Below are 11,145 nucleotides of genomic sequence, written 5' to 3'. Positions count from 1 at the left end.
GATAGAACATGAGGGGAAGTAGAAATAGAAAAAATTCACTGATCACCACCTCAACAAGATTCTTTATGAAAAACACATATGAATATTATTGCCAAATTTCAAAAAACCCACATCAAAGAGAAAATTTTGCAAGAAACAAGAAACAAACAATTCAAATATGCTGGAGCTACAATTAGAATTATACAGCAGTCACAATAAAAGACCGCAGGTCCTGGAATCATGTCCACCAACAATCAAAAGAACTAGGTCTGCAGCCAAAAGTATCATATCCAGCAAAATTATCTATAATACTGAATGAGAAAAAAAGCGACATTCAACGAATCTGCAGGGTTTTAGGACTTTGTATCAACCAAACCCAAACTTAATAGAAAATTTAACATATAAGAGCCAATATCAAAGATCAATTTCAAGGAACTCAGCATGGACAAATTGTTTATTTTTTTTAAACATGTTTAAGATTGATAACAACGATATGGTAGCTCAAAAGAAAGATTGAGCCAGAGTTAAGGTAAAAATGATGTTATACAAATGAAGTGCAGAAGAATAGACACACAAGTATTAGAGGGGGAGGAGGGGTCATAGTTCTAAAAACCTACTCACATCGGGAATGGGTTAAATAGTCAACAATACATATACCATGAAAGGTATAGGACCCTTCAAAATCTATAAAGAAATAAGGGGGGAGGGATGGGGCAGGCGGGAAAGCAAAGGGTGAGGGAAGAAGATAAGGGAGGGATCTATGGGTGAGGGGAGGTTAAGTCATAGCAAGACAAGCTAAGGAGCAGAATTAAAGCAAAGAACCAACAGACATAGGAAAGATATATATATGTGTGTATGTGGGGTATGTGTATATGTATGTATACATCTACATATGCATACATAAATATATCCTTTCTTAACTATTGCCTACTTGGGGGTAGGGAGGATGGAAGTGGGGAGAAGAATAAAGTTTAAAAAGTGCACAGCAGAGAACAAAAAAAATTTACAAGGAAGTAAAGAAAATATGGACAAATGAATATAATTTTTCTGCTAATATTATGTAAATATAAATATATACTTTCTTGAACTGGTCATTTGTTGTTATATATTTTGGATCCTCCCGGATGTTCTGTTGGGCACATGATAATGTTCTTTTTTGTTTTGTTTCATTTTGCTTTGTATTCCTTTTCTATTATTCTTTTTTCTTATTCTGTTTTTTTTAAAATAAGATAATTTTTTAAAAAGAAAGAAATATTCATTTACTTTCTTTTTTTGATCTGATTTTTCTTGTGCAGCAAGAGAATTGTATAATATATTTATACATATTGGATTTAACATATATTTTACCATGTTTAACATATATTGAATTGCTTTCCATCTAGGGGAAGGAGTGGGGGGAAGCAGGAAAAAAATCTGAAACATAAGGTTTGCAAGGGTCAATGTTGTCAAATTATTTGTGCATATGTTTTGAAAATAAAAAGCTTTATAAAAATAAATTAATTAATTAAAATACTTTCAAAAAAGAAAGAAAAAAAGACATTTAAAAATAAAAATAAATAATTTTTTAAAAAAGAAAAAAAACACAAATATACAAAGTCAAGCAAAATAAATTTCCTCATTGGCCATATCCTAAAACATTCTACATTTTGGGCCAATCTTCTTTCTGTATAAGGAGCTTCATCTGTGGTACTCTGGAATTATAGATTGGAAATACACTAATCATTGTTCTCATATCTTTAAAAGTTTTATTAATAATATTGTTCTTATATAAATTATTCTCTTGACTCTTCATTTCATTACCCATCACTTGATGCAAATCATAATTTCTTATGGTACAATCATTTTCCATTACATTCCTATACTGTGTTCAGCCAAACTCTAATAGGTGGGCATTCTCTTAATTGCCAGTATTTTTGCTATTAAAAAAAAGATTTTGAGCAGTCTTTTGAAGATGGGGAGAGAAGAAAAAGGTGTATAGGAATAGGATTTAGGGAGTTTTTCTGTGACAAAGTCTTTGGTTGAATGGATGGCAAAAGGTTTATGCTGACGTTCTTGAGGTTCTGGTTTAGAGGCAAAGGGTGGAGTCGTGGTCTAGACCTGGTCTCGTGGATGTAGTGTGGACTTTGGGTGTTGAGATGGGCAGGTACCTTGCCAGGCCACTTCCTACTTCTATTACTAGATAAATATGTCCTTGAAGCAACAGTTCTGAGTGGTGACTGAGCAAGGACACAGTGTGGCCCAAGCCAGGATGAAGAAAAATGAGATGGATACACAAGTGGCTCATTTCACAGTAGACAATCAGGATATCTCTCTCTGGTCCCGAGGTGAGTCCAGGAGAGTCTTCTCTATTTTCCTGAATATACCTCATTCCTCTTCTCTCTTTCTTGCCAATTCCTGGATTTGGTCATTTTTTTCTAACTCATATTTATTTGCATTTATTCTTACATATGTACTTTTTTGCTCAGTTAAGAAGGTATTAAGTACTTACTATGTGTCAGGCACTGGATTAGGCATTGGGTATATAAAAAAAGACAATTAATCTCCCAATAAAATGCTTTCTTTCTTCCTTCCTTCCTTCCTTCCTTCCTTCCTTCCTTCCTTCCTTCCTTCCTTCCTTCCTTCCTTCCTTCCTTCCTTCCTTCCTTTCTTCCTTCCTTTCTTCCTTCCTTCCTTTCCTCCTCCTCCTCCTCCTCCTCCTCTTCTTTTTTCTTCTTCTTGTTCTTCTTCTTTTTTCTTCTTCTTGTTCTTCTTGTTGTTGTTGTTGTTGTTGTTGTTGTTGTTGTTGTTGTTGTTGTTCTTCTTCTTCTTCTTCTTCTTCTTCTTCTTCTTCTTCTTCTTTCTTCTTCTTTCTTCTTCTTCTTTCTTCCTTCTTCCTAGTTGTCTCAACATGCCAGCTTCTTGACGGCATGGATGGTTTCATTCTTTGCATTTGTATCCCAGCAACTAGCACAGAGCCTGACACACAGAAAATATTAAGTAAATGCTCTTTGACTAAACATATTTGGGCCTGGTTCCTCCACAGACTTGCTCTCTCTTTTTTTTTTTCTCCCAACAGACCCTCCGCCAAAAAAGGAATCACCTACAGACCCAAGGACCTTACCCTCTGTCTATGTGTTTATTATTTTATTGGCACTGGGTCTGGTTGCCTCCCTTCTGGCCACATTCATTCTCTGTAAGTTAATGGCTTTGAATTTCCAAGCTTAGGGAAGGGGAGAAACATGTTCCTTGCATGCTCACAGATGGAATTACTCCTCATCTTGATTAAGCTTTGCTCTCTTCTTGGTGGCCACCTTTCCCTAGGCCTTTTTCTTTTATTCTATTCCTGTATCTCTTCCTATTTCTCTTCCTTCTCCTCCTTCACCTCTTTTTCTTCCTGCTCCGGCTCCTTCTCCTCTTCCTCTTCTTCCTTCATACTCCTTTCCCAGGTTTGCTCTTATCACCCATTGTTGAGCTATGTCCCACTGCAAAATAGACAATAAGATCCAAAGCTAAAAGGGACATTCAGGACTATCCAGTTCCACTTTTTTTTTTTAACAAATGGGGAAACTGAGATCCAGAGAATTTAAGTGATTTACCTTATCTTCTGCTCAGAATTCTCATAATTTCACTTTCCCCTTTTCCTCCATCTTCCCCCAGTCCCTTGCCTCCTCCTTCCTATGACTCTTTTACTAGTTTTGTGTACCTGAATCTTTGATTTCTACCCCATGTTTGTGTGCTTCACCCTATTCTCAAGGTTCCCTAGATTCTGTCCTGATCCTACCTCTCTGTGTTGGGGAACTGGTCTATGACCTTCCAGTGGTTCTCCTCTTATCAGCCCTTGTTTTAGTTGTTCCTATGTATGACCATTGTATAACTACTGTATAACTTAGGCTTGAGCCCAAGTGGGTACTATAAAAATAGCACTTTCTGAGGTTAGAGGACATGGGTTTGAATCCCCCTTCTAACTTTGTGCAAGTCAATTAGTCTCTCTGTACCTCCATTTCCTCATCTGTAGAACACAGAGGTTGGAATAGAAGGGTTAACCCTCTAGCTAACCTTGCAATTTCTTTCTCTCCAGATCCCCAGTTACTGGGAAGGATAGATAATGTCAAGACCTCTGTTAACATGCTCAAAGATCATGCAGAGAATGCCAGTGTCTTTCTCAATTCTGAGATCAAGACACTAAGAAACAAATTGAAGGATTCCCGTACCCAGATCCAGATGTTAAATTTCAGCATGGGGTATTCAAAAGTTCATATGCAGATATTAAATGCCATGTTGCAGGAGAACAGTAATCGCCTTCAGGAATTAATGAGCAGTTGGGAAGAACTTGAACATTTAAATGCCCAGATTCCAATGCTGAAACAGGATATGAAGAAAGCTGGAGAACTAAATGCTAAGGTTGAGCAGCTCAGGAAGGATCTGCAGAACTTGGGTGCATCATTGTCACAGCAGCGTGAGTGAGCGGTGTTCATGTGTGTGGGAGGAGCTGCTCCTAAAGCTTCAACTGCTAAGGAGACGGGGGAGGTTGGGAAGGACCAGCAGAACTCATGCAGGAATTCCCTGGATAGAGAAAGGTTCCCAAAAAAGGGGGGTATAGAACTCTGCCACTGGGGGTTGGAGAAGCCTCTGGGATCCTTCAGAAGAAGAGACCCTGTAGGAAAAAAAAATGGCTTCTGGATTGTAACCTTAAAGATGAAAGTCATTGGAGAACTTGAGTCTTTATCAGCCTCAGTTGTTTTACACCAGATCCAACTATCAGGTGGATCGTGGCTAGCTTGCTATCTACAACAAGAACCAAGTTCTAAAGTACAACATCCCCCATGTTCTAGTCTCAAGATCTGGATCCTGCCACCGACTTGCTGTGTGAATTTGAGCAAATTCCAGAATCACAGAATTTCAGCATTAGAAAGTCCAGCCCAACTTACATCTGAACAAGATTCCTAACAAGTCTTGAATTTGGAGTCAGAGGACCTGACTTCAAATCTCATTTCAGTGCTTTACTCCCTGTGTGACCCACCAGCCCATTTAACTTCTCAGTTTCCTCTTAAAATGGAGTTAGACTTGAGGCTCTCTAAAGTCCCTTCTCTATTCCCATGATCTGTGATGAGGGAACTCTTTAACTCCTAAGGCACTTTCAGATAGCTTTAAATCTTAGGAGTTTTCTTTATATGAAGCCTAAATTTGCCTGTTTTCCATTTCTGCCCATTGCTTTTTATTCTACACTCGTAAATCTCCCCCCACTCCTAGAAAAAGCTAAATTTTTCCCATGCATCAACCTTTCAAACACTGAAGTCTTGTCTTCTCTTCCCTGGCTTCTTCATCCAACCAATCCTTAAAAAATACAATCTCAAGGTTTTTCAGCATCCCACTTGCCTTCCTTTCAATATTTTTCAATTTCTCAAGGTTTTCTCTAAGATTGGTTGCTCACAACCAAACACAATACTCTAGATATGGTTTGATTGACAAAGGCAGCGTACAGCAGGATAAGTAAATTATGCGTTGAATCAGTAACACAAGTTTGAATCTTGTCCTAACGACTTGCCAACTTTATGATCCTGGGCAAGCCAAGCCATCTCTGGACCTTAGTTTTTTTTTTTCATCTATTTTTCATAATATTTAATAATATTATTTTTCATAATATTAGCTAGCATTTACATGGTGTTTTATCTTGAATATCAGCTTCTTATTAGCCATTTTTGTTCTATCCTTTCCAGATCAAAAATAATTTTCCTTGGCAGAGAAAACAGAAATATAATTAGTTGAAGAACTCTATCTTCTCTATAATTAGTTATTATCACCCCATCCACCAATTACAAGTGGTTGGACTTTAGTTTTCTTTGAGCCTTCTTTTTCTCCAAAACATAGTTTAGAAGTGTCTCTGCTTATCACTATTTTTGCTGTCCTTAGAGTTTCTTGCCAGTTTCAACTCAATCTCAGTACATTCATTCCCTGCTTCCTCTTTCTTGTCATGTATTTTTTCAAACATAAGTTGATTAATGGTGCATGTACAAAGTTCTCTTTAGGTAAACCTGTCATTTCCACTCCATTAGAGTCATTCCTCTGCATTTTTAGAATTTCAGTTTTGAGAACTCCTTATCCTTCCTAGGATGACTTTGCTAATAGAATTTAGATCACAGAATGCTTAACTATGCTTTCTCTGTACTTTTTGAGATGTATTCTTCCTATAGTAAACATCAGACTATACTCAATTTTGCTTTTATTCACTATTACAAATTCCAATAGGGAATGGTTATTTCTCCTCAAGATTCCCATCATTCTCTCCTCCCCGCCCCAGTAAGTTGATCCTTCTTGTTGAGAATGATATAAAAGGAATAGAAGCTTTTATTACTCATTTCTTCATTGTTTGAAGGATCAAATTGTTACGGCAGATGGTATGATCATTGAAATCTCAGGCTAGTGTGCTAGGTTTGTGATTCTAGAATGTATCATCCATTTCTTTTATCAATCCCAGTGGTCTGTAGGAGATTCCAATGATCAAAGTACTTCTATTCTTGCCCCAGCTGGTTTTCAACTAACTGTCCTCCAACATGCTTCCCTATCCCTCTATCTCTGGTTTTTTAAATTCTTGCCTATCCTATTTATTAAATCATACTCTTCTAGACTCATATTCCAGTCAGAGGTTTCATTGTCCTAAAGTTTAGTGATAGATGGATAAAATTTGCTTCCTTGCTCTAGGTTCTTTACTTTAATTGTTTTGTTGCCTATTATTTATGTATTTGAGGTCATGAGTGTTTTCGATGCTTCTCTTCTTGGATTTTGGCCTCCTGTGAATTACTGAGGGTCCCTCTCACTATTCTTTCCCCCACATTCTACCGCCTATCCAGAGGTTTGTGAAGGCAGTGTTCTCCTTGGACCCTTTTTCTTTTCAGTTTAAAGCCCTTTTGATTAGATCACAGGAAAAGACATTTTTATTAGTCTTTGTTAGATGCATTTCATCTCTGTCCAAGAGTATGCTCTTCTATATTCTAAGCATTCTATATTCTGGACAATGTCCAGAAACCTATATCCCAATCTCAGAAAAAATCTTTTTAACTAGCTGTTTACTTTCTTCAAAATGTCCTTTACCTTTGGGGAAAAAAGCCTTGCCTTTGATCACCAACAGTCATAAAAGCACCATTTACATCTTTAAGATCAATCTATCAGTCAATAAACATTTCTAAGCACATGTGCCAGACACTGTAGTTGAGTACTGGAGATATTAGGAAAGGCAAAAATAATGTCACTGCCTTCAAGGAGCTTCTAATGGGAAGACAACATACAAACAATTATGGACTTATATGTAATCTCGGAGGGAAGGCACTGGGGAAGCAGGGGGGTGATATGGCAGACTGGGATGAGTACTGAAGGAAACAAGGCAAGCCAGGAGGAAAAGAAGGTTAAGAGGGAGAGTATTCCAATAATGAAGTTGTTTCCAGTACAAAGGTATGGAGATGCAGTGTCTTATGTGAGGAGTAGAAAGAGGGACAGTGCTGCTTGATTGTAGAGTAGACCTCCATTTTCTAGATTCTTTCTGATGGTATCATTTGAATCCATTGGGAATCACCCCAAGTTGTATATGAGGTCTGATGAGTCTTGGGAGGTTCTCTGTTACAACTTGGAAAGGATTTGAATTTAGTTCTCCTGATTCCAAGGCCAGTACTGTATCCACTGTGTATCCTTTCCCTTATTTTATTTATTTATTTTTTCTAGCTGAGGCAGCTGGGTTAAGTGACTTGCCCAGGGTCACACAGCTAGGAAGTATTACATGTCGGAGACCAGATTTGAATTCAGGTCCTCCTGACGTTAGGGCTGGTGTTCAATCCACTGCACCACCTAGGTGTCCCCCCTTACTTTTAAACAGAACTTCATTCTCCTTGATAACTTGGAGAAGCATTCTTTGAGAGTCCAGACTTTTTTCCTAGGAGGAACACCAGCCTTCTCTTTGGTGTGGATGAGTAAGAAACACAAATATCACATACCCATTATGGGTCACTGCAAAGTTCATCCTGCTCTCCTTAATTTCTGGAAATGCTATCCTCATTCATTCCCCCTTCTCCTTTCCCTCTTCAGGATATGGTAGTAACCTGAGGGCATGTCCAGCTCCAAAACTCTTTCTTTTCTCTCCTTTAGCATCTTCTGATTCCACCACATAGTTAAGTTCACCACATCCAACTTCCTTTTTATGAATTTGTTTTTGACAACTTGTCAACTTCCTAGTTCTCTTCATGTTCTTCTTGCCTTGGTTCCTCCAGTTCTTCTGCTTCACTTCCTTCTACTTAATTTCAAAGCCTTTCTTCTTTCTCAGCTCTAAACTTTCTTCATTTGGAGATTTCTTCAAGTCCTCCACAATATTCCATTCCAAAAGCCCTTTTTTCCCTTTGAACTCAGTTTCAGCATCTAAAAATAAGATTAGATTGGAACAGGCATTCTTAATTTGTGGTCTATGAAGTTTTTTTTTTTTCAATTTTGACAACTGTATTTTAACATAATTGGTATCCTTTGAAACTCAACATATTTTTATATATTTTGAAACATAAGCCTATGAAGGGATCTAAAAGTTTGATCAGATTGCCAAAAGGATCTATCACACAAAAAATGTTAAGAACCTCTGGGCTTGGTGATAACTCAGGAGCTTTCCAGTTCTGACATTCTGTGAGTACTACTTGCTTCCTTGAACTATTCAGTATCATGGCACTAGAATCAAGGGTCCTTGAGAGATTTTTCTAACACTTCCATGTTGGGATTATGGGAAATTTCTGAAGCTTCTTGGGGTCCTGGGGACCTCTTGGATCAGCCCCTATAAGAATAACATTGTTTGCAAGTAGTAAATTCCTCATCTCTGGAGATCTTTAAGGGGAGATGGATGAGTTCTTGTTAGGCATATTTCAGTGGTTATTCCTTCCCAGGTATGAGTTGGACTCGGAAATGCCTTTAAGATTAAAGCTGTTGAGGGGCAGCTAGATGGCACAGTCGATAGAGCACCAGCCTTGAATTCAGGAGGACCCAAGTTCAAATCTGATCTCAGACACTTCTTCCTAGCTGTGTGACCCTGGGCAAGTCACTTAACCCTAGCCTTAAAAGAGAGAGAGAGAGAGAGAGAGAGAGAGAGAGAGAGAGAGAGAGAGAGAGAGAGAGAAGATTAAAGCTGTTGAGCTCCTGGCATTTTGATATTTTGCCTCAATCTTGTTCCACAGGTTACATTCTGGAAATGGCTTCTCAAAACTGGAAATTTTTTGGAGGGAACTTTTACTATTTTTCTACCATGAAAAAGTCTTGGTACAGTGCTGAGCAGTTTTGTACCACTCAAGATTCTCATCTCACCTCAGTGACTTCAACAAAAGAACAGGTTGGTGACCAAAGAAGGATAATAAAAGATATAAGGTAAAAGGGAATATAGGATAAGATATATACTTCTCTAAGTATAAGGGAATGAAGTAGAAGGAAAAGTAGTGCTGGATTTAGAGTCAGGAGATTTGAATTTGAATCCTGACTTGAAAACTCATTAGCTTCCTGACCTGGGATGATACCTGTAAGTCCAAGGACTTGTGAGAGAACCACTTTGTAAAATTTAAAGTCCTATATGAGAAGAAATTATTATTAGGATGGGAAGTGGTAGGGGAGTAGGAGGCTAAGTGGCCCCTCTATTCACATTGGGAATACAGACTTTTCTTTATAACCACTTATAGGAACTCTCTCCAGGGGAGAGATCCTGCTGATTCAGGGCCAGGGCTGAGAAGAATTCCCAGAGCAAGATAACAGCATTAAGTCCTAGATGTCACTGACCACAAGAGGCTCTAAGCTTTTAATGTAACATAGGTCAATTTATAAGCCTTGGAGAATGTAGTTTTCTGAATTTAATAACACAGGAGCTTACAATGAGTCAACTGTAAACTGTCTCCCATTGACTCCTTCCCCCAGTGAATCATTGCCCCTGTTCGGATTACCTACCTCTACTCCTAGTAATGGAGATGAACCACATGAAATGATAAGTGCATGGAAGAGGTGTAAAACACAGAATGAGAGCTCTATTAGCCCAAGTCCCCTTACTCAGTTAATGGCACTTCTTTTGTCTATTTTGTTTTGTAGGAGTTTCTTTATAAGGTGGCCAGTGGAGTTCCTTATTGGATTGGCTTGACAAAAATAGGATCTTCTGGCACCTGGCACTGGGCTGATGGAACTGTATATATAGAGAGGGAGAATGCTCGGTGAGTACGCAATCATGTCTGCTCTCTTCCCGGCTCTTTCTTTTTCCATGGCCCATAGAGATCAGAATAGAGAAAAAGTGACCCCATCTTGTCCTATTCAGTGTACGGGGACTTTCAGAAGGCAGGGTCCTGGCCTGTGAGTCAGAAAAAAAGGGCTTTAATTCTTCACTGGCTCTGTGATCATTGCAAAAATGAAGTTTTTGGAATAGATAATGATCCCTTCTAGCTCTCAAGTCTATGCTCAGTATTCCAGGGTGCCTTTCATTTCTGGCAGTCTGTGTCTTGTTCGTATATGTGTGTGTATGTGTATAAACATATGTATGTATTTATGTTTAACATGGAGACTGAGAGTTTAGTCTCAGCTCAGGCCTGATTCTGGAAGGTTTGGGAGACTCAAAGCTAAATTTCTTTTGAGTTATCTCCTGATCCTTGCTGTGGTCTCGATGGAAAAGGTCTTTCTAAATAATCCTTAAATAGGGACAAAAATTTGACATCAAGTGACCTAGAATCTGCTAGCATCTAGGCTGTTGCTTCCCCATCTTGGACCTGGTTCTGAGACCAAAGGCAAGAAATGGGATGGTATGTATCATAATAACCTCTTTTCTCATCAGGTTCTGGGTAAAGGGAGAACCCAATGACAGTGGTCAAAATGAACGCTGTGTAACTCTAGAGAAAACCTCTCTGATGTCCTGGAATGATGTGACCTGTGACCGAGGGCTCCAGTTCATTTGTAAGAAGGGCCCAAAGTCACCAGTGATTGACTAGTTCCATGATGGAAGTCCACTTCATTTTCTCAGCTCCTCCCAAACTTACCATAAGGGTGATGTTCATTCCTCCAACATCTATGGGGATTTTTCTCCTTAGATTATTGTTTTAATGTTATACCCAAACATTCTGTGATTTACATATATTACCTGGGACTTACTTTGCTTCACCAAGCTGGGGAGGAGAAAAATAGAGGAAGAGATTGAAGACATCA

At 38.5% G+C, this 11,145-nt stretch overlaps 1 protein-coding gene across 1 annotated transcript; it reads left to right on the top strand.

The window, feature by feature from the left end:
* The first annotated feature begins 2,227 nt into the window (after positions 1-2,227).
* On the top strand, positions 2,228-10,931 carry CD207 (CD207 molecule). Its single transcript, XM_074275330.1, has 6 exons — positions 2,228-2,303; positions 3,035-3,151; positions 4,037-4,414; positions 9,156-9,307; positions 10,048-10,166; positions 10,778-10,931. The coding sequence occupies exons 1-6, from the start codon at positions 2,228-2,230 to the stop codon at positions 10,929-10,931; spliced, it is 996 nt and encodes a 331-aa protein (XP_074131431.1).
* Positions 10,932-11,145: the final 214 nt, after the last annotated feature.

Source organism: Sminthopsis crassicaudata, chromosome 6, assembly GCF_048593235.1.
Source record: "Sminthopsis crassicaudata isolate SCR6 chromosome 6, ASM4859323v1, whole genome shotgun sequence".
In the NCBI taxonomy this organism is placed as follows: Eukaryota; Metazoa; Chordata; class Mammalia; order Dasyuromorphia; family Dasyuridae; genus Sminthopsis; species Sminthopsis crassicaudata.
Note: the sequence above shows the minus strand (reverse complement) of the source record. Positions and strands in the feature narration are given on the sequence as shown.

What these genes read in the sequence shown, in the direction of transcription:
- CD207 (XM_074275330.1), top strand. Translation starts at nt 2,228, where the DNA reads ATGAAGAAAAATGAGATGGATACACAAGTGGCTCATTTCACAGTAGAC. An exon ending in TGCATCATTGTCACAGCAGC is followed by an intron (nt 4,415 to 9,155) that starts GTGAGTGAGCGG and finishes CTTGTTCCACAG; the next exon opens with GTTACATTCTGGAAATGGCT. An exon ending in TGACTTCAACAAAAGAACAG is followed by an intron (nt 9,308 to 10,047) that starts GTTGGTGACCAA and finishes TTTGTTTTGTAG; the next exon opens with GAGTTTCTTTATAAGGTGGC.